The sequence below is a fragment of the Musa acuminata genome, chromosome BXJ2-5, assembly GCF_036884655.1.
Source record: "Musa acuminata AAA Group cultivar baxijiao chromosome BXJ2-5, Cavendish_Baxijiao_AAA, whole genome shotgun sequence".
Lineage (NCBI taxonomy): Eukaryota > Viridiplantae > Streptophyta > Magnoliopsida > Zingiberales > Musaceae > Musa > Musa acuminata.
In genome coordinates this window covers 40,319,682-40,346,996 of record NC_088342.1, presented here as the reverse complement: position 1 = coordinate 40,346,996, position 27,315 = coordinate 40,319,682, and the positions used below count along the sequence as shown (strand labels likewise).

The window sequence follows — 27,315 nt, the reverse complement described above, 5'->3', positions numbered from 1 at the left end:
CAAGTCTTGTGACCCACACGCATGCAAGCACAGAATCCATCGGTCGGCGGCAGCTCCAAGGCCGGGAAGGGAGAAAGGGAAATGGCGACATCGTCGACTGTGCACAAGCAGTAGCCGTGCTTGGACGCATCGATCAAGTGGGACGATGGCCGACCCAATCTAATCCTTCCCGCTCCAATAATTGAATGCAGCTCCCCCCTCCTGATGCCATATCCGGCAACAAGCCTCCCATTTGTCACCAAGTAAGAGTAAAGCTTTCGATTCTTAGGGAGTGGAATATGGCGAGCCTCCCATTTGTCTTCTTGCCTTCGTCACAAAGTAGGAGAACAGCTTTTGGCAGATGACCAACTTTTAGGGAGTGAAATATGGGAAGCCTCCCATTTGTCACCAATAAAGGGTTAAGCCTTTGGCAGACAAAATGATCTTTTTTTTTTTTTTAATGACGATATATCATATCCATCATTGAAAAATAATTATCCAATAACTATTTTAATTTAAAATATTAGTCTAATTATAAACTGATCAAACTCATTATAGTTCGAGGATGGATCCATCAAATTATTAAAACCTCAAACATATGTTTTATAGTAGTATATCAAATTTACTTACGATACATTTTTATTCGAAAATATCGTCTATCATAGTTAGCAAATAATTTTCGATGGACCTTTTATATCTTTCTTATGCAATAATATATGGAGTAGGGTACCAAACTAAATTATTTTTCTGGCCTAATGCAAATATCATGTAGGATACTATAGATGTGACTCCATTAGCACTCTAATCCATCATCATTAATATCATCTAATCATATTGTTATTAGATGAGCAATTTTAGATGGACACGAGTGACTTTTCAATCCATCACTCCCCTCTTGCCATTTATCCAATATTACGTGTGCTATAAATATTTACCTACAACCACCCTTCGCAATCAAATTAACATAGTTATTTGCCCACCTGCATGTCCATATATCACCATCACGCATGCATTCTCATCACAGGTGACTTTGTAGCTTTTCCTCGTTGTTTATTGTCATGTGTGCAGCATGATTTGGTTTATTTTATGGGAGAATGATTTTTATCTAAATTTCGTAATACCGAAAGTTAATTCCGTAGTAACCAAAAAAACCAAATGGTGTGCCCGATTTTACTACTATTTGATTGGATTCAAGAAACTTCAAAAAAAAAAAAAGATTGTGATAGAAAATACACATATAGAGTCCATATATCCGTTCGATAAGATTTCAAAAATTATTCTACAAAGTATTTTTCATCCCAAAATATTTCATAAAATATTCTGTCTCCATAATCAAGTATAAAAAAGTATTCTTAACTTAATGAGAGAAGACTTACGTTATTCAAACTACTCACGTCCGTATTTAGATACTTAGAGTTACTAACTTGAGCATCGAAGAGATCGGGTTGGGAAACCTTTTTCTACATTAGTCTTCGTACAGATGACATATCGGGAGCTCGACATTTTCATTTCAGAAGTAATTCGAAAAATCCTATACATACAAGTCTAACTCATGTCGAACTGATCAAGACATCAATAATTTTTTTTCTCATCAAATTAGAACAAATGGAAAATCAACTAAGCAAGATTGAATCACTAGTAAATAAAATTCAATAAATGAATTTGATGCTAAAACTAACTCAAACAAATATTACATAATCCTAAAATGAAAATCTGACTTCGGTATTTATTGCTTGTTAAATAAATAGGAAGTTAATAAACAAATAGTATTTTTTTAAATTGTTTCACAAGTTATGCAAAAGAATTTTTCGGATAGATCTCCTTTTTGACAATTACATATTACTATACTATTTTTATTATTTAATAATTATAAATTTCCCTTGTATTATTATATTATTTTTATATAAAAATATATATAATGCAATGGGAGATTTAATATTATAGAATGGGAAGATTAAAGATGAGCAAAAGTCGTCCCCGTTAGCACAGACGGAACGGTTGGTGCGACGGGTGGACGGATATGCTGATAACCACCGAGCCACTTAAGGCACGATTGGAGTTGCGAACCAGAGGTGTACATTTAGAAGGTCACCCCGGTACGTCCAGTCGCTGCTTGTTGCGTGACCCAAGTAGCTGCACGGAGCGCTCTGGTTCATTGAATCCGGACGCAACCTCGGCTATAAAGAGGACGGGACCCCAAAATCCTCCCAAAGCATTGGACACCACTCCGGCAGACAACAGCAGCTCGTACTGTTCGCCCGACGACACCTGCACAGTCGAACTCCACGGCCTTCTCCCCTTTTCGGAAGAGACCAACCCCATGGCGGCGCTGGAGGTGGCGGAGCTGAGGCGGCAGAACGAGGAGCTGGAGAGGGCGGCGAGGGAGGGGAGGGAGCGGGAGGAGGCGCTGCGGGGCGATCTGGAGCGCACCCAGGAGCGGCTGCGGGCGGTCGAGGAAGCCGAGGAGCGACTCTGCGTTGAGCTGGGGGAGCTCGAGGCCGAGGCGGTGGCGCAGGCCCGGGAGGACCTCCTCCGCATCGAGACTCTCTCCCACCAGCTCTCCGCCGCCCGTGCCCTCCTCGCCTCTGCCGGCCTCCGCCTCGATCTCCCGGCGGCCGATTGATACATCCGTCCCTGCTTGATCTCTCTGTATTCTGTATGATTACGTGAAGCTTTCTATGATTCCGATGCAAATAGCGTAACTGATTGCACCTAAGACTCTATTCTTCCTTCCTTCGGTTATTCTCGAGCTTTATCCGTCTATAAAACAAAGGAGAGAAGTTAGCGCTATTGGCACTCAAGCCCTTTGACACTCGTTAATGGTGAACTTGAGGAATAGCTTATCAGTTGTTTCTATGTTGGCAATAAAATGTATAAAGTTTGTTTGTTGAATTACTCTCTTTTTTCTATTTTTCTTTGACGATTGTTGGTCACCCTTTTGATTAAGAGTTTTGTTTTCTATTTTCATAGACTAATATCATAAGGGTGTCGTAGGATTTTAGATAATGTCATTCGAACCACTAATAATATACAAATTTATAATTAAGAATTAAAGCTAAAAAGTAATTATATAAATTTATAATCTACTTGGCTCATTAATTAATTGAGGATCCAAAAGCTTATTAGATAAATTTCGAAAGAAGTAAATTTATGAGAACTTCAAATAATAATGTAAAGGTGACATGGATTGACGATGAGTATGACTTGTTAATTTGAAGGATTGTCTAAAAGATACAACTTTGAGAGTCGTATATAGACGGTCGCATGGGTTGCGTGTCCTTTAACTGACGTACCGATGAGGAAAATTACATCTTGTCGGCCATATTGTAAGACAAACGAGTGGACAAGACACCATGATTTATTATTTAGTCGGGGTTACGTGAATTATTAAACCAAACCTGTAGGTTTGTAGATGGGATCATTTGAACATTTAGATGTAAAGCGGCTTTCTTGTGGTTTCTGACTTTTGACATGTTAGGTAGGGCCTTCATCCAATGGTGAGATTTGGCGATATGATGATTTAGTATTATCATTCTATTTTATTATATGAAATGTAAAGTAATTTTAAATTATATATATATGTATATAAACGAACTCAAAATAAAATAATGTAATATTTTATATTATAATAATATCCAACCTTAACAGTGAAGGAAGAAAGTGCAACATCAATCATTCAGTTGGAGAAGAAATAATATCGATGTCTCTATCTCAGCCTTCTCAAAACAGTATCGTTATCTTTTGCACCATGATTTCTTAGTAAAGTGGAGCACATACTCGTATGACCGATTGGTTCCATCGCCAAGATAACGACGAAACCATGCTCGATGTCAAAAGATGGTGATCATAGGTTTGCTCCATTGCTACAACAACCTTAGGCTCAGATGATGCTATGCTATAAGAAGATATCTGCTATACCTCTTTCTTTCTTAAGAAAGTCCATTAAGGAGAACCTAAAGGTTTCCTTCTCATCCACGAGGATGAAACGACCCCTAGACGAAGTGAACATGAAGAATTATTGTGTTTGCTTTACTATGAATCTTACTCTTTTGGCTTTTATTTCAAGCTCATGAAGCTCGAACGGCATACAATATCCTTTGACTCAGCATCGAAGGAGAGTTAATAGCATCATAACGGGTCCAGTTGATTTGATCCACAGTCAGGTGCAGGAATCATACGAGTACCAGAAACTCCAAAGATCAATTTTATGAGATTCTAATACTGATGCCTTTTCATAAGAACAAGTGGAGCAACATGTTAAATCATGTTGATCGAATAGTGAAGATGAGAATATGGGAGAAAGAATTAGATCCGAACCCTTAGCGTGCATCTCACAATTGAGTGTTGACACAAGGCAACATTGAGTATTGGTGATGAGATGAAGAACTTTTGGATGGATCCAATAAAATCTTATCTAATACACAGAGTCAGTCAGCTATAGCGGCTGAACCCACTTTTTATTATTTTTAGAATTATATATATATTATATATAATATTTGTGTAAACCTTTGTGGGTTTTTTATTGATCACAAAGGATTTACCATTTACACAAAGTTCACCAATAATTGACTTTTGGAAATGATCACAAACGCTCTACCACTAATCTAAGAAGGTCACCAAAAGTTGACTTTGGGAAAAGAAAACATCTATAACAAATAGGAACAAAAACACATATGGATGATTTTACTTTTTATAACAAATAGGAACAAAAACACAAACTTTAAAAGTTTATATTCTAACATTTGGAGGGATGTATAATATTAAAATTTATAATGATAAATACGTTGTTTCCACACTTCGCACTCATACGTGCTACCCTAAAAAATCAACGTTTCAGCTCAAAAAAATCAATGTATATAAATATATATTCATCATGTATTTGTACTTTTGTCTATATCTTGCTTTTAACTATACTATATTTAGATATTTTGTTATTTCACTACGGGAATATACATATAATTAAGTTATCTACATTAATCTAATAATCCATTTTATTTTAATAAACATATATAATTGCAGAACTCATCGAATATAATCTTTTTTCATGACATCCAATACGTTCTCATGATCCCTGGACATGACAACATTTTGTATATATATATATATATATATATATATATATATATATATATATATATATATATATATATATATATATAGTCAAACCAAGTCATTCTATTTGTCTTTCTCAGCAAACCATATGTACTCCCTCATTGGCATCAAGGGCGGGAGATGGAGGTGGCAAGGCCATTGACGAGGGCGAGCGCGTTGCTCGACAGCTGCGCCACGTACACGACGTGGCTTCTCACCATGTTCTTGACCTCGCCGTCCATGGCGCCGCTGGCGAACCCGTCGACGCAGGTGTCCTCGTCGGTGAGCGCCGCGCTCACCCACGTCTGGATGCTGTTGATCTGGTACGCCGCATTGCGCCCCGCCACGTGCCCCATGGCCGCCAGCGACTCCCGGAGCTCGTCCACCGAGTCTCCCATGGTCTCCAGGCAGTCCTTCACTGCGGCCGCCACGCGCGGCGTCATGCCCCGGCCGGCGATCGACCTCGACATTGCGGCCGAGGCGGAGCGGGCGCCGGCGAGGCTGACGGAGAGGGCGACGTCAGCGAGCTGCACGGGGCTGGTCCGGATGGTGCTGGCGTAGGACGAGAGGGAGCTGAAGCAGAGGTCCGGGTACATGGTGGCGGCACAAGAGGCTCTTATGAACTCTGTGCTCTTTGAGTCTTGAGGAGCCACTCTTGCTCCATTACAGGCTTTCAAATGGACGCTAAACAGCAGGAGGAGCACACACAGGCAGCTCAAGGAACCAGTTGTGGTGGCAGAGTTTCTGTGGCACTCCATACTCGCCTAGGGAGGAAGAGGTGATGGCGCGTGGACAGGTAGAGACTGCTGCTTTATATAGCTGAAGAGGAGACGACTGGTGCTGTTTATACAGCAGTCTTAACTGAACGAGTCGCTTCGAGAAATTGGCTTGTTCTCAACTTGTTACGGCGATGAATGTGAAAGCCAAACGGAGGAGAAAGCCATGAGATGAGACCTCGCGTGCGCGGGCTTCACGCCTGGCCTCGTGCAATCGATTGACCTCGCGCGCGAGACTTGCGCCTGATGCCGGTGGAGCAGGTAGCCGATTCCCAAGCGCCTGGGCCCTGCTCGCGCGGCCTCTCGGTGGACACCGTGCGCGAGAGCCGCACCCGGATCATGAGCACGTCTCAACTGACTCGTTGTGTAACGCAGTGTGGGTCGGCTTCGTTGATGGCTCGCTGGCTACGTTATCCATTTGCCCATCACATATTAATTTAGGAGGAGGAACCATGATTATTTTTAAAAAATAATAATTAAAAAAATAGAATAAATATTCTTATTTTATCTGACTAGAGTAAACTCTTAGGATGAAGATGTCATACCTCCATTCATCTGATCTCGCATTACTCACGCATAAGATGAAAAAAGAAAACTTAATTCACTGACGTATAATGCACTTATCTCTTTTTATAGGTCCAAATATAAGCATAAGATCTGATGCACACAACTGAGCTCTATTTTCTGTGACAGGATTTCCTCTGTCCCATGTTCATCGCGAGTTCCTTGGAGATAGAGGATCTCTGTCTGCCGTGTGTCGATTGCCTCGTCCACTCTAATGAGTAGAATCAATTAATATTGCTGGTGTGCGAGAGGCCTAATTAGCAGATGGTAGTTCTCGATACTGTCTTGAGTTTTTGAGCCTGTAATTGCAGAAGCAAGATGAACTCTGACAAAATTTCCCAACCATCAAGCACAATAACTAATAGCCAAATGGTATCAGGCGCCATCTCTGAGCAGTTCATCGTTTTTTAACTTGGAAGATTTAGGCAGCAGCTCTCTCTGGAGACAGATTAAAACAAAGATCTGCAGCACAACACTTGGACCATCAACATGTCAGGCAAAAAGAGTTCATTTATTAAACACGTTCATCTGGACTTCCAGCTGAGAATCTACTAAAATGGAGTCAAACTTACCGATTAAAGTGCATCCAAACTCAACAAGCTCGTAGTGCGCTATATCTGAGATGTTCTGGTAAAACCAATAGAACAAAATACACTTGATGAGGGGATGAATGTGGGCCAAAATGTTTCCATGGATACGCTATATCTTTTAGCGCAAGTCATGGTAGTGAAGGCAAGTTCCAGGAACAGAGTGTAACAACATTTGTCAAAAGCGATAGTGAAGATTGCCTACTAGTTAGATGGATTATAAAATGCAGAAATAAACTAAAGCAAGTAACAGAAAATGCAGAAGCAGAATGAATAGGAAGAAATTGAAAGAGACTATTAATATTACTGGAGTTGAAAGTAGTTCAGGTTCTCCTTTCAGAGAATTAGTCAGAAGATGTGGACGCACAGACGTGAAACACATGAAATAGTGAACACAGAGAAAACAACTTCATAAACATTAATATGAAAATAACACATAAACATCTTTAAGGCATGTGTTAGGTCAAGGCTAAGTGCCAATTTATCTAATAAAGTCAAGAACAAATTTATTGGCTCGGCAATGATAACTAGTTCACAGTAAATTATTGGAGAAAGCTACAAGATCCAAATAGGGTGTTCATTGATATCTGCCATTAACCGAATAGGTACTTCATGTATCATGCACAGATATTGATAAGTCAAGTATCAAATTCAGTAACACAAATAATCATGCATAACAATCCAGTTATCAAGATGCAGTTGGGAACTATAATGCCACAAAAGAGGAAGCACTAAGTCAAGTATCCAAGCAGTTGCAAAAATTATTAAAAATAAGAATGAAACTGTTAAAAATAAGAATGAAACGAAGAAAGATAATATATATTTGATATGGTACCCTCTATTTATACAATTAAGGAGAAAAGAATTTTTCTCAACAGAGTAGTGATATTTGCTCATGTAGTTGAGGAAATCTCAGCAGCTATCATGGAAAATCTTAGTCGCTATCATGCTCCTGCAAGATGGTGCTCCTATCAAGGATGCTGATCTTGGACTGATGCTGATCTTTGGACTGAGTGAGTCTGCTAGTTGATCAGTCGTATGTACGTGAGAAACACGTAGTTGATGTTTAACAACTTGTTCTCGTACGAAGTGAAAGTCGATGGTTATATGCTTCATGCGTGAGTGGAATACTGGATTGATGCATAGGTAAGTGGTTCCAACATTATCACAATATATTGTAGGAATAGAGGTGGAGGTGATGTCAAGTTCTTTGAGTAGATTCGTGACCCAATTGAGTTTTGTAGTAGCGGTTGCAATATCATGGTATTCAGCTTTAGTTGTAGATCGTGTAACTATTTTTTGCTTCTTAGAACTTCAAGTGATTGGATTAGCTCCAAGAAAGATAATATATCCTGATGTGAATGTTATGTCATCAAAGTTCCTTACCCAATCAACATCAACAAAGGCATGAAGATGAAGGGGTGAGTGTTTACGGAAAAAGAGACCATGATTGAGGGTCCCGTGAAGATATCACAAGATTCTTTTAACTACGTACCAATGCATAGTAAATGGTCGATGCATAAATTATGATAATTTATTGACCATAAATGAGATATCAAGGCGGGTGAGAGATAAGTATTGTAAGGAGCCAAGTACTTGTCGGTATTGAGTTGGATCCGTAGTAGGGCTTCTATCATATAGTTTAAGTGACTCGCTAGTAGATAGAGGAGTTGTAACTACTTTGTCATCTTACATGTTCATCTTTGATAATAGATCTTGAATACACTTTTTTTGTGATAGGAAGAGTCCCAAAGATGTGTATGTTGCTTCCACTCCCAAAAAATAACTTAAGGATCCTAAATCTTTAAGGGAGAATCGATTTGTTAAATGCTTAAAGAATGTCTTGATTTCCATAGGATTGTTGCCCGTGATATTAATATCATCCACATATATCAGAAGATATATTATATTATCACTTTGGTGATGAAGAAATAGCGAGATATCAGACTTGGAGTTGATGAAGCCAATTAATGTCAAAAATGAGCCAAGTTCGGTGTACCAAGCTTATGGAGCTTGACGAAATCCATCAATAGCTTTTTGTAGTTTACAAACATGCCTTGGATACTAAGGGTGGATGAAGCCAGGAGGTTGCTGCATAAAGACATCATCAGTGAGGGTTCCCTATAAAAAGACATTGTTAACATCGAGTTGTCATAAATGTCAACCTTATGAGATGCCAAACTCCGAATAAGTTGGATTATTATGGGTTTAACAATGGGACTAAATGTCTTTGTAAAGTCAACACCAAACCGTTGATGAAACCCTTTGGCCACTAGATGTGCTTTATATCTGGCAATGGATCCATGTGAGTTCTGCTTAATTCGAAAAACCTACTTACACCTGATGATATTTTGTGTGAGATGAGAGAGGGACCATGTAGAATTATAGATGAGGGCATCATATTCTTCACACATAGCTTTACGCCAGTATAGAGATTTTTGGACTTGATTAATTATGGTAGGTTCAGTGACCTCTGACGAGGATTTTGTGATAGCATATAGGTCAAGGACTCGTCGTAGTTTAAAGATACCACTTTTGGAGTGTGTTGTCATTGGATGTCCAAAGACTATATGATGTGTTGTAGGTATGGGCGGTGGAGACGCACTGGCATTGGTTGAGGTATGCCGAGGGACGTCGGTATCATTAGTCCCAAGAGATGATAAAGGTAATGGTTGTGTTTCCAAGAATAAGGGTGAGAAGCTGTTGAACCGGGAGAAAAAGAGAGTGTGGATCCGGAGGAGAAGAATTGGATAGTGTTGTGGGAGACTTGGTTGATGGGATCGACGGTGTACTCTAGTGATATATATTTGTGGGAGTAGGTCGTACAGCATGAGACTTAGGATTTTAAAATGAAAAGATAGTCTCTATAAAAATAACATGCCAGGACATAAAGATTTTTGAGATTGGGGTTCGTAGCATTGAAATGCATTATGTATAAGAGAGTAACCAATAAAAACGCAAGACTTAAATTTTGGTGTTATCTTATGTGAGGCATAGGGACGGAGCCATGGATAACATAAACAGTCGAACACTTTGAGTTTATGAAGGTTAGGGGATTTGTGAAATAGTTTTTCAAATGGTGACTTATATTGGAAGACTGAATTGAGCATACGATTGATGAGGTAAATGATAGCTTGAAATGCTGTAGTCTAAAAAGTTGATGGCCTAGAAACTTAATGTAAGAGTGTGAGACCAGTTTCAACTGTATAGCGATGTTTGTCTTCAGTAGAGCCAACAAGTTGAGGAGTATATGGGGGCAACTTAAGGTGTTGTATACCATAAGTAGAGAGGCATGATGTGAGAGCTTGATATTCGTCACCACCATATGTTTTAATTGTAGACTGAAAGAAGTTCTCGACCAATTTTTTAAAATTGGTAAAGATTGTTGAAGCGTTAGATTTATGGTGGAGAGGGTATAACCATGTGTACTTGGTGAAATAGTCTACGAAAATAACATAAAATCTGAACTTATCAAAAGAAGTGATTGGGACAAGGGCCCAAACATCAGTATAAATTACTTTAAAAGGTTTAGAATAGAGGATATTCCAAAAGGAAGTTTATGACTTTTATTACTTTAACAAGTATCACAATAAGTGATAAGTGCTATTAGATGTAAGCGTAGGAAGAGAATAACGAGAGTTTTTGCTGAACAGAGGATGAGGGATGACCAGACAACGATGTCACAAATCGAGCTGCGACATACGAGTAGGCAGTGGGCTAGGTGATTTGTGAAACCGATGACCACTCGTAAATGTTGTCCTTATTCTGGCCGCGGACTAAGAATGCCCCCGTACTTAAATCCTTGACAAGAAAGAAATTAGGAAAGAATTCAATTGAAGTATTATTTTATTTATAGAATTAAGAAACAAAAATGAGATTTCGTCATATGAAGTAAGCATTGTGAAACCAGTATGAGTAATGGGAAGGTCGTTACCATCACCGATGATGATGTCTTCATTTCCATCATAGTTGTTGTGGATGGACAAGTTTTGAAGATCAAAAGTGATGTGATGAGATGCGCTACACACAGTTGGCAGACAACTCATTGTTGATATGTGTGATTAGGATGCCAAGGCTGAGGATAATTGTAGTAACTGCCTTGATGGTTGTGATTAAAATGTTGATGAGGTAAAGGGGGAGAGGTCGGTTTAGAGCCCATAAATTCAGGAGACATGCTGGTCGAACCTTTGTTGATGAGTTTATTGTATCGATTACTCTTTTTCTTTGATTTTTGACCGACTTGAGTTGTGATGGATGGTTCTGGCAATTTGTCTTCGCGCTTGAGATATATCTCATAGTCAGTCAACTTGTCATAGAATTCTTCAAATGAAATCGGTGAGTCGCGTGCCCGTATTGCTGCTGCCAGTTCCTTATACTCATCCCTGAGACCGTTAAGTGTGTGGATAATGACTTCTTCATCACTAAGATTATGATATATCATAGCTAGGTTATCGATGATAACTTTTATATGTTGTAGATAGTCAGCAATAGTACTTTCCTCTTATTTTGCTTGCATGAGACTTGATAGGAGACTAAATAAGATGATTTATCAATGTGGTTTGCAGTTTGCACCAAGCTTTGGCAATAGTATCACATGAAAATATGAGTAGGGCAAGGGATCCAAGCTTGAATTGCTTGAATGATGAAATTATCTTGGCGTAACTATAGTTTGTAGTCTAAATTTGATATTGGATTGGATGCTCACGAGATATTGAGTATTGTTGATGGATAATAAAGAGAATCGTGGACGTAACTTAATAGATCATAATCAAATAAAAGATTAAAAAATTAAACACGTCTTGATGTGTAGTTATCATCACACGCTTGTCACATCCAAATCAATTCACTTCTCTCTCAGTGGAGGCCCCTCCTCGTCTTTGCTGCGACTGCTCCACTGTTTGGTGTTGGGAAGAGTTCACTTTCTCAAGCAGTAGATGAGCAGGATGCGGTCGTGAAGACTGAAAGAGATCTGCAGTTCTGTGAGAAGTTCACAATCACATCAAATTACTTCTCTCTCAGTGGAAGCCCCTCCTCATCTTTGCTGCTGCTGCTCCACTGTCTGATGTTAGGAAGAGTTCACTTTCCCAAGCAGTAGATGAGCAGGATACGGTAGTGAGACTGAAAGCAGATCTATGAGAGATCTGCAGTTCTGTGAGAAGGCTGGGCTTCAAGGAAGACTGCAAGCAGGTCTATGAGAGATCTGTAGTTCTGTGAGAAGGCTGGGCTTCAACCGACGGTGACAAGGTAGGCGGCGATCACCTCCTGTAGTGCTCCACCGTCGATCTTTAGAGCAGCGATCGGTGGGAGAGGAAATCTGCAGTGTGGTAGAGGCCAGAGATATGCAGCAATTCTCTACCGAATGGGAGATGGCTGAGCTGTGTCCGCTTGATGGCAGCCTCCTCTTGCAGGGGTGATGAATTTAGAAGAGGCATTACGGAACTAAGGCGCTGATGTTTCTACAGCGATAGCAGTGGATCAGTGATGTCCCTGTGTTAGAGCTAGCCCCAGGATATTTACCACAAGGTAATTTTGGTAACACAACAAAGACAATAAAGCGGAAAGAATAAAAGCGAGACAAGAACACCAAAACACCATATATACGTGGTTCGGTCAATTGACCTACATCCACAAACGAAAGAGGAGCAAATTACTACTATAAAAGAGGGACACTTACAAATGCCTTAGGAAGATGTTTCTAGGCCATAAAACACCTTCAGCTTCCTAAACAAGAAGACTTCAAACCATAAGTAGGTTTTCTTGTGATGCCTGATGTACTTCTTGTGGTGTCTGTGGTACCTCTTGTGGTGCCTGTGGTACATCTAACTTCAAAGCCCAGGCCCTTATTTATAGTTCCAAGACGAGACAACAAGTTTGATTTTCCCGATGTGGGACTATGGGACTTGCCAAACTAACAAATCTCCACCTTGGCATGTCCCAACAAAACTTGCTCCACCTTCTTCACAAAAGCCCCAACGGGCAATCACCAACAATGAATACCAACCAAGTCCAAGCACTGCTTGAACTTGTAAACCGGAAGAGGCTTCGTAAACATATCAGCTGGATTGTCCTTCGTATGAATTTTCTGAACAAGGACCTTTCCCTCAGCAATGGTATCCCATTTGCATCCAACAATTTTCTTACCCGAAGGCGGCTTCACAAGATCTCAAGTTCTATTCCGATGGAGAGACTCAATTTCTTCATTCATCGCAATCAACCACTTAGCGGAATTATCACAAGAAACTGCATCTGAGTAGGAAGTAGGCTCACCAACTTCACTTGTCTCTTCTGCAACAGACAAAGCATATGCAACCAAATTTGCATATCTTTGTGGTGGTCGAATATCTCTCCGTGGTCTATCCTTGGCTATGGAATATTGCTCTTCCTCTGGATCATCTGCGTCAGTAGACTCGGGACCATCTACTGGCATTCTTTGAGTAAAAGAGTTCGACTTAAAAGAATTTGAACTACCAATCTCAAGCTCCACCTGCTTCTGCGCACTATCATTTGTACAACTAGTAGAATCCTCTTTGGAAGATAACATAAACAATTCATCAAAAGTAACATCTCTACTGATTACAAATTTTGGGGATTTGGGTTCAGGACACCATAATCTGTATCCTTTCACCCCAGAAGCATACCCAAGGAAAATGCACTTTTTAGCCCGAGACTCTAATTTTCCTTCATTTACATGCATGTATGCTGGGCACCCAAAAATTTTAAAATCAGAATAATCAGCAGGAGTACCTGACCAAACTTCCTCTGGAGTTTTAAAGTTAAGTGTTGCAAAAGGAGCGCGGTTGACAACGTAACATGCCATATTAATCGCCTCTGCCCAAAAGTATTTTGTCAACCCTGCATTTGAGATCATACATCTCGCCCTCTCCAAGAGTGTTTTGTTCATACGTTCGGCCACACCATTTTGTTGAGGCGTCATCCTAACAGTGCGATGCCGAGCAATTCCTTCATTTTTGCAAAATTCTTCAAAAGTCACCTTCACAAAATTCCATGCCATTATCTGTTCGAAGCTGCTTAATATATTTACTTGTTTGCTTCTCAATCAAAGCCTTCCATTGTTTAAATGTTAGAAAAACATCATTTTTATGCTTCAGAAAATAAACCCAAACTTTCCTGGAATAATCGTCAATGAAAGTCAACATATACCTGACACCACCCTTAGATTGAACATGAGCTGGACCCCAAAGGTCTGAATGAATATAGTCAAGAGTACCTTTCGTTTTGTGAACTGCCGAAGAAGTGAAGCTGACTTTTTTCTGCTTTCCAAAAATGCAGTGTTCACAAAAAATAAGTGGCCCAGTACTCTGTCCGTAAAGTAGACCTCTTTTGCTCAATATGCTCAAACCTTTTTCGCTCATATGACCCAAACGCATATGCCATAATTTGGTGATGTCAGAATCAGACAATGATGATGACGAAACTGCAATTGAACCTGTGACAGTAGTTCCCTGCAGAATATACAAGCTACCAGACCTACAAGCTTTCATAACAATAAGGGCATTTCTAGAAACTTTCATAACTCCACCTTCAGCTGTGTATTTACACCCAAGGGCCTCTAGGGTGCCTAAAGAGATGAGATTCTTTTTCAAATCAGGAACATGTCTAACATTAGTGAGCGTTCTCACAATACCATCATGCATTTTAATTCGGATTGTGCCTCTACCAACAACATCACACGCGGCATTATTGCCCATCAAAACAATTCCACCATTACAAGATTCATATGTGGAAAACAAATCCCTATTGGGACACATGTGATAAGAACAACCTGAATCTAAAATCCATTCATTTTTAGACCTCGTCCTGTCATCAATAGCAGAAAAAATATTTTCAACATTCTCATCAGTTGCTACACTAACTTCAGCGGATTCAGTAGTTTTTTCAACAAATTTTTCCTTTTGCTTTAATTTATTTTTCAATTTAAAGCAATCAGATTTAATGTGCCCCATTTTATGACAATATCTGCATTCCAAATTTCTATGTCTGGATTTAGATCTAGATTTAGATCTACTACTGTCAAATTCTCTTTTATCCATTCTCCCCCTAACAACCAGACCCTCTGCCTGATTCTCTCTACTTTCTCCAGTGATATTCTTGTCTATCTGCTCCTTAGATTTCAGTGCAGATTTAATTTCTTGATACAAAACTGTATCTTTTCCATAAATCAAAGTATCACGGAAATGCTTAAAAGATTGGGGAAGAGAACACAAGAGTAACAAAGCCTTATCCTCATCATCAATTTTTGCATCTATATTCTCCAAATCCATAACCAAAGAATCAAACTTATCAAGATGCGAGAGTATAGATGTACCTTCAATCATCCGAAGCATATACAGTCTCTGCTTCAAGTAGAGACGATTCTCCACTGTCCTCTTCATGTACAAGGCTTTAAGCTTGTCCCACATGCTCTTAGCCGTAGTCTCTGTAGCTACCTCCCGTAAAACCTCGTCAGAGAGATTTAGAATGATGCTGGATCGGGCCTTCTTATCCATACCCGCAAAATCTTCCTCTGACGTACCATCTGGAATGTTCTCAGCACCCTGAAGTGCCAAATCAACTCCGTCTTGAACCAGAATGGCCTCCATCTTGAGTTGCCACATGCCGAAGTTGACATTTCTGTCGAATTTCTCGACAACCATCTTTGCTATTGTCATCGTTGCCAAAAGATCCCAGAACCAGGCTCTGATACCAGTTTGTTAGAGCTAGCCTCAGGATATTTACCACAAGGTAATTTTGGCAACACAACAAAGACAATAAAGCGGAAAGAATAAAAGCGAGACAAGAACACCAGAACACCAGATATATGTGGTTCGGTCAATTGACCTACATCCACAAACGAAAGAGGAGCAAATTACTACTATAAAAGAGGGACACTTACAAATGTCTTAGGAAGATGTTCCTAGGCCATAAAACACCTTCAGCTTCCTAAACAAGAAGACTTCAAACCATAAGCAGGTTTTCTTGTGATGCCTGCTGTACTTCTTGTGGTGTCTGTGGTACCTCTTGTGGTGCCTGTGGTACATCTAACTTCAAAGCCCAGGCCCTTATTTATAGTTCCAAGACGAGACAACAAGTTTGATTTTCCCGATGTGGGACTATGGGACTTGCCAAACTGAGAGAGGCAGCCGGATTATGCTATGCAATCAGGCGAGTGGGCCAACGCTGCGCTTGGTGCAGAGTTTTGGATGCAGAGCAGATCGCCGGAGTTATAGAGGGGTTCTGCACAGGTGATGGGAAGTCGACTCCGGTAAGGGAAGTGGACTGTGATGGTGATCCTTGATGAGTCTGACGAGGTAGCGACGGGATGGTCAAGCGGTTGTGGCTGCGACCCAAGGAGAGACGATGGAAAATGCTGAACGGCAGCGGAAGAAGGCGCCGAGGAATTGCCGCAGTAGTCGCAGGGAAGAAAGCGACCTCAGCAACGAGATTGATGTTGCCGGAGGTGCGTCGAAGGGATCGTTTGGCTTGCCCAATTGTGAGCGGAGGCTTGTTGACTAGATCGGGCTTCACCAACGATGCTGAGGTGGAATACGATGCTGATGTTGGTTTAGATAAAACTTCTATATTGGTTATAGTGTATTTGTTAGGCTTATAATGCATTTAAATTTCCACCAAAACACGAAAGTTTATTCATAAATATTATAACTGATAAATTGAACTGATTCGCTTATGGACCAATTCATAGGATGTAACAAGACATTTGATAGAGTTTTCAAAAAATCATCTAAAATAAAATAACAAAAAAAAATTACCTGTGTTATGTAAATGGGGTGTTTTATCTTTCATTTTTAATTTTTTTAGAGAAAATAAGTTAATCACATATACTAATCACAAATCCAACCACTAGCTAGCTAGTTTAGTACAAAAAGAGAAGAAAAAAAAGCAGCTAAATAATTGGATTTATATGGGTAAAATTAAGTGGCAAAGATAAGATTCAATGCCTTGGTTTAGCTATCAGACATATTTTTAAAAAATATTAGGATAAAAATTTGAACTCTATAAATTAATCCGATTTACCACTGGGTTACAAATTTTTAGAATAAGGATTCAAATCCATAATCTAAAATATAAATTTGGTGGTGTAACTACTTTGCACTCTCACAAAATCAGATAACAAATTAATAATATCATTAGCTTCTCTGTGATCATTTCATTAGATTTGGAGGAAACCATAAGCTAAATATTGGGTAGGGGAAATAGTCTCAGAAATGAGAGTAGCAGCCAAATCCAATTACAAGTGCTTAAGAAACAGTGCATAAATCTAGACACAAAGAATGGTTTTGTCCTCCTCCCAGAACCCAAAACTGAAAACAAATGGGTACAGTCCAGGAACACAGACACACACAACAAAAAGGAAAAACATAAAAGATCAAATGGATATCAACAACAAACGATTCCCTACTACTACCCACAACAACATGTGAATCAAGCAAGTCTCCCTACACACAGCTGGAATCCTTATGGCAATGTGGCAGCTGCAACCATGAGCACCATCAACACCAATACCCTGTAAACTTGATGTGTCAATGGAGCAGATGAAGTTGCCTTGTGGTGAGGAGTCTGCTCACTGAAACAAGTTCACAACGCATCCAACCATCAGCTTTTTGTAAACCAAAGTTATAAGAAGAGGAAGGAGAAGAAGAAGAAGAAGAAGAATACTTTTGATACTTCTGGAGGAGGCCACAGTAGAGGGCATTGTCAGGAACAGGCAGCTCCGTTTTGTTGGTGTCTTCTGGGTTGATCACTCTAATGTAGGTTTCCTGTCCGAGGTACCATGTATCAAGATTTTGTGCACGCACGTTCCAGATTCCAACGTTGTCCAGAGAAACTAAGATTGCAGTCCATGCTCCGGGGAAAACCTGTGCATCATGTCCATTCATTTAACAGCAAACCATGTCAAAATAAGTTCTTAGTCTACAACTTTTTATGTCTTATTTTGTGAGATTGATTCATGTTAGTTATGTTAAGTTAGGGTTGGTAGGTGTATTTTTTTTAATTGAAACCTAATTACTTAGAAAATCGAATTATTAGAAGGACAAAGAATCAAGAATGGATTTTTTTTAAAAATATTGTTTGATTATTTTATAAATATCTGATGGTCATTAAGTTTTTAATGAGAAAAAAATGTTTAAAATATTTTGAGTAATCCTAGAATTATTTTTTATTAGATACAAATAGGTCGAGGAAGAAAAACTTCAAGCTTTATGTAAAAATGGGTACAAGAGGTTTCGGACTTAGATCTTAGTTGATTTAAATGGGAATTTTGGATGTTGTTTTATGCTAAATTCTCTTAATTATTCTTTTGGTGTTTAGATTTTCTTCCACCGCATAGTATTTAGTACAAGAAGTTCTTTCATTTCCTGCTTATTATGCTTACTGCACTAATCAATTCAATCTATTTCTATTAATTCGAAGAGCATGATTTTTACCAATTTTTCAGTATGTTAATGCAAGATGGCGTATAATCACTGGGCAGAAAAGAAGGTTATGTTAGATTTTCCAGAGTTATTTTTCTAGTTCTCAATTTAGAGTAAAAATCTATGAAGACGCTAATATGATGATGACCAAGAAGAATTAACAACTATTATCAAACAAGCAATTAAATTACCTTCAAAGTGGCTAAAGATATGCAAAGCAAATAGAACAGAAGTAGAGCTTCCCAAAGAGATCCCAGCAAACCTTCTTTTTCTTCATATATATATATATATATATATATATATATATATATATATATATATACATATATATACATCATATCATGAAAGATTCATATATATATATATATATATATATATATATATATATATATATATATATATATATATATAATGGTTCGATAACATCATGAAAGATACTGTGCAATTACGTGGATGAGGTGAAGTTGCATGACAAAACCTGAGTGGAGCAGCGGGCAACACCATCGCCTTTATTATATGTTCCTCTGCTTTCCTCTGTCCACTCCCCATAGTCCATCCTGCCACAGAGCACCCTCGTTACCAAAGGAAGAGAGACGCAATACTTGAATGTGTAACCAAAACAATTTTGCTTACCCAACAACAAAAAATGCATATCCATCCACATGATATGTCTGAACTTTAGTGTCATTGTTCTGAAATATGATCTCCATGAATCCTCTGTATGTGCCATTGATCAAGGATCTTCCAACCTTTGGTGCTCCCTTGAGAGGCCTAGTGGGGAAATCAAGCGTGTAAACTCCCTTGAGTTTGTACTCATCAGCAAGCCTCAGTGGCGTTGCAGGAGGAGTGTACGAGATTCCATTAAGTGTAGCTCGGTGTGTTCCCCTGATGACAACTGGTGGCTTGCTTCTCAACACAAACACCTGAGACACATTGATCGAGCCGTATCTGAAGGAACCTTGAGGATTGGGACGCGCAGCACCGGCACTCAGATTCCACCTGGCATGTGTTCGACGAAATTCTTAGCTCGTACGGCATATTGTAAGACAACTTCGCAGTTCAGACTTTAGGCGTGCAGACAAACCTGATGGATCTTGCTTGATTCATTGAGAAGGTCTTGTCGTAGACATCATTAGGTGGATCTGGAAGAGGGCCAGAAGCTTTGCCTTTGGAGTTGGAGTAGTGAAGAATGGCAACACCGGTGACTCTGGCCCAGCGAGACTCGTTGACGAACCGAGCGCTCGCCACCATGTAGTAGTCGCTGCTTGCGTTCTGATCCATGGTGACCAAGAACGAGTAGGACTGCCCTACATGTATGTCCAAGTTGGTGTAGTTTTGTTGGACAGTGTATGAGCCTTCTGTCTCTACCAGCAGCATGTTGTGGTTCTGAATCCGGAAATTTAAGCTGGTAGAGATGCCCACATTGTGTACTCGAAACCGATATGTTTTCCCTGCTCCAGAACAATGGCATGATCATGATTATGATCATTCTTTGACGCTAACCAGAGAAGAAATCTATTACCTGGATGAACATGTACTGTCTCATACTCAATGCCGTCAGGTACAAGTGTCTTGTTGTATCTATACGGGCCCTTCCCATTCATCAACACGCCATCAGGCATCCCGAGTTGCTTTCCGTTATCAAGGGCCTTCCTTAAATCCTACACAAAATAACAAAGCGGTGTTTCTCATAGGAGATTCTAATGTGAGGGTTATGCTGCATTTGATTGATTCTATGTACCTTGTAGTCCTTGTTGTACCAGTCTCCGATGAAAAGGGTGATGTCTCCATCAGGCTTATCGAAGGGCACTGCGATCACGTCGCGGTTATTGACTGTGAATCCTCCGTAGCCGCCGGCGGCGCGTTGGAAGTTGATCGAGGGGAAGTAGAAGAAGCTGCCGATCTGATCCTTCACCTGGAACTGATACGTCCAGTTCCAACCGGAGGGGATGGGGCAGTTTGTGCCTTGCACACCATCTTGCCATGAGTTCTTGCGATGCTGGATGCCATTCCTTCAACCAAACAGCAAGAATAAGCGAACCCAACCTGAAACATGAGTCCCCAAAGTATCAGGATCGAAAACCAAGAAAGGGCTGTACCATGTCAACAGAAGAGGCTCGTCCAAATCGTTGAGAACATTCACCACCACATTCCAATTCGTGGTCACGTTGACAATGGGACCAGGAAACTGGCCATTGATCGCGATTACCTGACACCAACCGGCACAGGGAGAGGCAGACAAGTCAACAGAACTGAAGGAAATCCTAACCAAGAAATAAGCAATTTTTTCATGTGTAATGTGGACAGAGAAGGAAGTCTTGATTCCTGAAATGCTTAGTAGAAAATGGTATTTGTTGGATCACGAGCACTGTCGTCTACCGACCTTTCTTGTTTCGTCAAACAGTAGACTGTGGTCGTGTTGGATCTAAGATCCTTGACAGGGAACACTCGAAGAGAGAAGCAAAAGAGCAGATATAAGCGGCAAGAAGAGAGCAGAGAAGACCTGCTGCTTGACGCCCAGAGGGGCGGCGGTGATGAAGGACACGTCCCAATCGAAGTAGGCGTAAGGATCTCCGGCGAAGCAGGGAGCCGCCAGTGCCACCGCCAGTAACGCCAATGCCAGTGCCATAACTGACCGACGCTCCACCATCTTCCAGTCTCGTGAAGAGCTCAGGGAAAACAGAAAGGTGCTGAAAGAGCCAGGAAAAGAAGCCTTCAGCTGTCTCTCTTTCTACATTAGCAGAAGAGAGGGCAGAAAGAGTGGGAGTGGGGAAGGAGGAAGAAGATTAAAGCAGGTTAAAAGGTAAAACCAAGGACCTGAAGAAGAAAAAGAAGAAGAAGAAGAAGGAAGAGTAGAGTCACAGTGGCAGCCGTGCGCCCACCACTGCCTTAGCTCGTCGCCTTTCTCCCGCGATCAAGTTGGCCAACACCGCAGAGCGAGCTCAACAGTGATTAGGCCAAGGCAACGGCGTCGAGTTGATGACGTGGCGTTATGTGGTTGGAGAGTTGGAACGGATGGTGTTGTAACTCATGTATTCGAGCCGCCAGATCCAGCACGCTGGGGACCGGTCGAATAGATTAGCCTCGTCGGAGGACGACGACGCCAGCGAATCGCCAGTCGACGACAGGAATCGGTGGGGGGCATAGTTGGATCGGCTGCGCCGCTCATCCACGCAACCAAGAAAGAACGTTAACGTTTCGTGCTTTAATTGGTGGATACGGTGTTTTATGCCTTTGTGGAGAGAGCAGAGCTGCGTGTTCCTAGGGAGCCACGTGCTGCTGCGAAGAGAGTCCGGCCCACCAAGTCCGTATCTAAGGGTGGTGAACAGGACGCGGTATGTTCACTGGCGGTGCGCGGACGAGCGGCGCGACGGAAATGATCGACATGCCATTGCCGTCCATTGTCGATCGAACGGTTAATGTTTCGGAGTCTGAATCACATGTTAAGCCGGCGGCTTCACCGTGTGGAGGACAACATTATGGCGTTAATTTATGTGCATGGATAAAGAAGAGACAGAGGAATGATGAAGTATGTGCCAGCATCATGTTTGAGCGATGATGTCGCTATATTTTCCTTGAGCATTAAAGGGAGACTTGTTATGATGGCTCGTGGCTAACTCTGCAGGGATGAAGCCACGAGTTGTTGGTAAAAAAGTGAGACAGATTCAACTCAAATCCAAGGTGAGAAAAAAACAAAAATGATGCACTTTCAATTTTAAGAAAATAGATCTAGAAAATATTTCTTTTTTGTTTATCTTCACCGTAATCTAGATCACCAAAATCTTATATATATATCTGTGTGTGTACTTTGATTGTTGATTATAAGATCACAAGGATAAATATGGTTTCAGTATGTAAAAATAAAAGTTTATAATTTCTTTCAGAAATCAATATGGCAGAATACAAAATACAAAAAAAAAATTGATGAGATTACATCCATCTCGAATTGCTAAATATTAATTCATAGGCCAATGTATGGCATACGTACATCTTATTATGCCCAATGAATTAATTTAACTTACTTCAAAAAATATATATAAAGTAAGAATGAAATAAAATTATAGCCCCGCAGTTACGTAGCACCCTCTGCCGCAACAGCAAATTATACACACACACACCATGCGTTCACAACCTTCTCCACCGAGCCCATCAATTAATGGAACTGTAGACGATGGAATTCGATGCAACTTCAGTTGTTTGAAGTGCGAATAGATGAGGCCGAGTCACGCTCATAGAATGGCCTGATGAATGCCGAGTTCATCTGCCAGATCTTAACCGACGTGGCGGTGACATCGACACCGGTGGCATTGTTTAAGAGGAAGAGCCGCGCCCTGCTGAATATTGCCTTGGTTGGGTACACTCGCGATGTGATGCATGTTCTTCCTCCTTGAGCAAAGCTCTCCACGATGGAGTGATCCACCTGAAACGATTATATCACCACCATCCCAAGTCATGATCATGATAAGCTTTTCAAAATGCTACAGTATTGAAACTTACCAGTATCCGCAGTGAGAAGGTTTCACCATCGAGCACTGGAACTAAGCTTCCATACACCCTCTTCACAAGGTCATTTGCCTCCGACGACCTGCGTTATAGGTTTCGCAGACTTAGTGGTTGTGCAGTTCATGAATCATGAAGCTAAGATACGAGAAGAGAAATATGCGTGCATGCCTGAGCTCGTCATGGCAGAAGTGAGTACTGAGGCTGCCGTCGGTTGCTCTTGCGACGTAGAAGTACACAGCAGTCTGCTCCGACAGGTCCTCGTCGGCCAACACAAGCAAGCCGAACGGCCCGATCACGCCTCGTTGGGCGGCGCCTCTGCTGGTGCTGCAATTGTACCCAACGTCGGCGCCGATCGCACCGGCTAACGCCGCCTCGCCCACCGAGAACTCGGCCACGATGTCCAACTGCATCATTTATTAGGTCACAAACAGCACCAGTAAACAACTCCGTGGATCGACCGAGTTTAAGCTGCGTACTTGCGTGGCTTTGCCGATGTCCAGTGGAACGACTGATCCGGCGGTGATGCTGATGTTGCTGAACTCTTGGTTGCTTAACCTCAGGCTCTCCACCTCCTCCACTGGCCATTGGAGAAGGTTGCTTCCTGTTTTCTGGTCAAAGAGCACTGTCCTCGGAACGGTCTACAGAATTAACATCAAACACATGTTGAGCAAAGCACCTTATGAGGATTGATATGTGGAGCTACAGTGGAGCCCATACTGCGACTGTTGTTCTCAGCCCAATCCAAGCTTCATTATCTCAAAGAAAAAGCAGGTGTTCGCTTTTTTACTGTTGTTTTTTGTAGATGACATGCGACACATGCAAAAGGCTACTGCGTAAGAAGAAGACGTGAAAAGTTGGAACAAGAAAAGCATGAGTAGTGATGGGGTCAAATCTAGCATCCACCGGCACGTCATGAACTTGGACTAAGACCGTTAGGTCTCCTTGTGGTCGATGTTCACGGCGTCACTTCATTATCATCATATTTTTCACGTGACTTTGTAGGTGGCAGTTGAAGGTTTGTTGCTGTCCGTCAATCTAATCATTATTTAAATTGATAAATATATCTTGATTTCTAAAATAATGATTCTTGAAATAAAATTATTTTTTAATAAATTTTTAATATATACAGGTTTTTAGAGATAAAAATATAAAAAAATTAATGCTCCTAGAACTACAGCCTAATATTGAGAGTGAAACAAAGAGCAAAAATAAACAAAGAGGATATAGAAAGATATATGAGGTTGGATCAAAGTTAATTCAATAAAATTATAATTTAATTTATGATTTTTTATTTTAAAAATTATTACATCGAATAACATATGGATTAAAATTTGAGATATATGTAATAATACATTAATCAATTTTGATGTCTTTATGAAAATTTTGATTCTTAATATATAAAAAAAATCCCTAGGTTAATCTAATTAGATAATCTATTGTCCTCACTCTTCGTTGATTCACTGGATTGTTGCTATCATCTCCAAATCTATCATATCTGTGTTTTTAATGCGGTAGAGCCCACTTTTCTATCATCATCTTCTTGTTTCCCCACTTGTCTTCATTCAGAACAGGGATTGGGGCCAGTGAAGTAAACTTATGATCCACCAATAAGCACTCCTAGTTAAAACCCCATTTCCATACCCTCAACTTCTCTCTCTCCAAATCCAGACCAGTGGACACCACTGGCGAGGTGGCAGAACATTATCAACTGAGATGGATCTTTCATTTCGCCTGAACTTCGGGACACTGCATTCTCCTTCTATGTCTGCTCTACTGTTACTATTATTTCTCTCTCTCTCTCTCTCTCTCCCCTATGAAAGGACCATCTCATCTGCAATGCTGATTGATGTCATTGTCCTCTAACAATGCGGGCTAAATAAAAGACCACAACATTTTACTGTGTGCCTATATCTTTCAGATGCCTTCTTCTCCTTCCTTATTGTTCCAGGTGACGCAGAGGATCATTACTGTGTTTCATGCTTCAAACAGCATCACTGTGCCATCCTTCCATCCACTATCAGTTGAGATGCTAGATAAGAGAGCGTGAAGGTCGTGCGATGAGGAAAACTGGACAATCCAGTTTTCATCAGGAACTCAAGACGATACTTGCAAACAAGTGCCGTATGTGCATTCCATTGTTGCATTTAAGATGTGCAGAGTTAGGTGATGCGTGTGAGATAATTCAACATTTTGTAGGAAGGAAGCTATTGACTAACATCTTCCTCATCCAGTGTGGCATGTCACATTCAGATCGATGGAACAGGACCTTCAATGCTCTATCTCTATCTGTGTGTTCTAGGATTAAATGAAGAAGGAGAAGTAAATTCTTTGGGGGTTGGGGAAGGGGAAGGGGAAGAGAGTACTGTTTGATTACCTGAAGGGAAGCCCAGCCTTTCCGGAGATCGGTGCGCTCGCTGTCCGTCTCGCCGATCCAACCCCACAGGACCCGCCGTTCCTTCACCGGGTCGTAGAACGTCTTGGAGGCGTAGTACTTGCCGTAATCGTAACGCAGTCCGATCCCCACGTCGTTCTCTGGGTCGTCCGGCACCCACGAGTTGCTTGCCGCCACGTACGTGCCGATGGCGTAGTAGTCGTGCCTGTTGTCATCCATGCTCGCCTTCAGCACGTGCTTCACCCCCGGTCCCGATGCCGCCGTCGTGTCCAGCCCCACCGCCGACTCGGTCGACACCGGGTAAAAGTCCACGCACTCCCACATCCCCGTTCCGGTCACCGAGTGGAGCACGCCCGGGAGGAGCTCGTAGCTCACGAAATCCGTCGTCCGGTACACCAGCACGATCCCGGCGTGGTGCTGCGAGTCGTTCTTCGACCCGATGGCGACACGCCAAGCTGAGTCGGCGGGGACAAACCAGGCCGTGGTGGGATCTCGGAAGTCCTTGAGGCCGATCCCCGACGGGGGCACGATCACCGGGTTGCACTCGGACTTGACCCAGTGGACCAGCAGCGGGTCGTCCGGATCGGCCGGGAACGCGAGGTTCTGCACCTGCACCGACTCCATGGTCGCCCCGGTGTAGATCATGACGAGGCGGCCGTCGGGGAGGGTGGTGGCGGAGCCGGTCCAGACGCCGTTGGCGTCGTACCAGCGGTCGGGGACCATGGCAAGGGGGAGGTAGAGCCAGTGCACGAGGTCGCGCGACACGGCGTGGCCCCACGAGATGTTGCCCCACACCGCCGATTCGGGGTTGTATTGGTAAAACAGATGGTACCATCCCCTGTAGTACGTCGGACCTGACATCACGAATCAACCATTTGGCTTCCGGCCAACACTACTCCCGAAGGATTACAATCAAACAGATTATTATTAGCTCTCTCTAATCTCTTACCGTCAGGATCTGATGACGAGTCACGACGAGTTGCCCACAAGAACCAATCACAACAGCAAGAGAAAACACATACGTCAGGAAAAATCTTTATGATCCGAAGAAGAAAACTATTTTGCTGTCAGGTTCATATGCGAGGACATGGCTGACCATTCATCCAATTCTTTTGAGGTTGGAAGTGGAAGGCGGTGCGCTGCCAAAGGAGCATGGAGTTGGTCCAAGGGTAGGACGGAGACGAGCGGAGCATCGCCGCCGAGGATTTCTCCGACACGCCCTCCGCCAGGCCCCTGGAGTCTCCCCGCTTCGTCCCCGAGTCTCCGTTCCCATCCAAACCGGTCCTTGACGCGCTGTTCGATCCATAAGACACGAGCGCGACGACGCACAGGATCAACACGGCCGAGCCGGCCGCAAACGAGAGCAGCTGCAAGCACTTCTTCCTCTTCGGCGAAGGAGTCGTGGCGGAATGGTCAGGGTGGAGAAGAGGGGGGTATGAGCACGGGATGGAGGACGAGGAGGCGGAAGAAAAGGAGGAGGAGAAAGACCACGACTTAAGATTCTTCACACCCATGGCATGGAAGGTGGAGGGAGGGGAAGCAGGAGGAAACGAAGGAACAGATGAATAAAGATGGGTGTAGAACGAAGAGAAGAGCTTGTGTGCACGTATTCATAATGAGAAGCCATGATAGAACCACATTCCAAAAAATAATGCAAGGCAGGCAGAGATGGAAGGGTGGGTCGAAAGATGCAGGGAAACAAATCGAGGTAGGGAGTACGGGCTGTTTGCGTCCTCAACTCTCTACTCTCGTCAACCATTTGTGTGGTGGATGTTCTTCCAAGCGGTGATCGCATCCCACGTTTCATGTCACGGATGATGCAAACATGGGGATTAGTTTAAGCAAAGCCAACAATAGAAGTAATCTGGTCTGCACCCTCATTTACTTCTCACCTGAATCACTTCTCCAACCATTACTTCCACCTTCTCCAATTTTGAACTTGTGATTCTTTGCATATAGGTCAACATGTTGTTGTTTGTGCCGTAACACAA

At 41.7% G+C, this 27,315-nt stretch overlaps 4 protein-coding genes across 4 annotated transcripts; 1 reads left to right on the top strand and 3 right to left on the bottom strand.

Moving 5' to 3' along the window:
• The first annotated feature begins 2,182 nt into the window (after positions 1-2,182).
• LOC135611801 (protein RESPONSE TO LOW SULFUR 2-like) lies at positions 2,183-2,871 on the top strand. Its single transcript, XM_065107440.1, has one exon. The coding sequence runs from the start codon at positions 2,300-2,302 to the stop codon at positions 2,600-2,602; it is 303 nt and encodes a 100-aa protein (XP_064963512.1). The 5' UTR covers positions 2,183-2,299; the 3' UTR covers positions 2,603-2,871.
• A 2,278-nt stretch (positions 2,872-5,149) lies between these two features.
• LOC135611800 (pectinesterase inhibitor 7-like) lies at positions 5,150-5,858 on the bottom strand. Its single transcript, XM_065107439.1, has one exon. It carries the CDS (start codon positions 5,826-5,828, stop codon positions 5,199-5,201), a length of 630 nt encoding a protein of 209 aa, XP_064963511.1. The 5' UTR covers positions 5,829-5,858; the 3' UTR covers positions 5,150-5,198.
• An 11,312-nt stretch (positions 5,859-17,170) lies between these two features.
• Positions 17,171-21,262, bottom strand: LOC135612787 (monocopper oxidase-like protein SKU5). Its single transcript, XM_065109458.1, has 10 exons — positions 21,247-21,262; positions 20,933-21,119; positions 20,529-20,638; positions 20,171-20,441; positions 19,952-20,090; positions 19,514-19,880; positions 19,063-19,428; positions 18,908-18,986; positions 17,672-17,871; positions 17,171-17,579 (listed from the first exon to the last, which is right to left on the bottom strand). Exons 2-10 carry the CDS (start codon positions 21,077-21,079, stop codon positions 17,471-17,473), a joined length of 1,788 nt encoding a protein of 595 aa, XP_064965530.1. The 5' UTR covers positions 21,080-21,119; positions 21,247-21,262; the 3' UTR covers positions 17,171-17,470.
• Positions 21,263-22,284: 1,022 nt separating this feature from the next.
• Positions 22,285-27,105, bottom strand: LOC135612786 (beta-fructofuranosidase 1-like). Its single transcript, XM_065109457.1, has 7 exons — positions 26,421-27,105; positions 26,274-26,282; positions 25,307-26,178; positions 23,409-23,570; positions 23,101-23,336; positions 22,927-23,014; positions 22,285-22,849 (listed from the first exon to the last, which is right to left on the bottom strand). Exons 1-7 carry the CDS (start codon positions 26,836-26,838, stop codon positions 22,619-22,621), a joined length of 2,016 nt encoding a protein of 671 aa, XP_064965529.1. The 5' UTR covers positions 26,839-27,105; the 3' UTR covers positions 22,285-22,618.
• Between the last annotated feature and the right edge of the window lie 210 nt (positions 27,106-27,315).

Bases quoted from the DNA above. Each gene is read 5' to 3' on its own strand.
- LOC135612786 (XM_065109457.1), bottom strand. From the start codon at position 26,838: ATGGGTGTGAAGAATCTTAAGTCGTGGTCTTTCTCCTCCTCCTTTTCT. The intron at 23,337-23,408 runs GTACGCAGCTTA...TAAATGATGCAG, and splicing joins ACATCGGCAAAGCCACGCAA to TTGGACATCGTGGCCGAGTT. The intron at 23,015-23,100 runs GCATGCACGCAT...CCTATAACGCAG, and splicing joins TTCTGCCATGACGAGCTCAG to GTCGTCGGAGGCAAATGACC.
- LOC135611801 (XM_065107440.1), top strand. From the start codon at position 2,300: ATGGCGGCGCTGGAGGTGGCGGAGCTGAGGCGGCAGAACGAGGAGCTG.
- LOC135611800 (XM_065107439.1), bottom strand. From the start codon at position 5,828: ATGGAGTGCCACAGAAACTCTGCCACCACAACTGGTTCCTTGAGCTGC.
- LOC135612787 (XM_065109458.1), bottom strand. From the start codon at position 21,079: ATGGTGGAGCGTCGGTCAGTTATGGCACTGGCATTGGCGTTACTGGCG. The intron at 20,639-20,932 runs GTCTTCTCTGCT...GGTTGGTGTCAG, and splicing joins CTCTGGGCGTCAAGCAGCAG to GTAATCGCGATCAATGGCCA. The intron at 19,881-19,951 runs GTAATAGATTTC...GTTCTGGAGCAG, and splicing joins GACAGTACATGTTCATCCAG to GGAAAACATATCGGTTTCGA.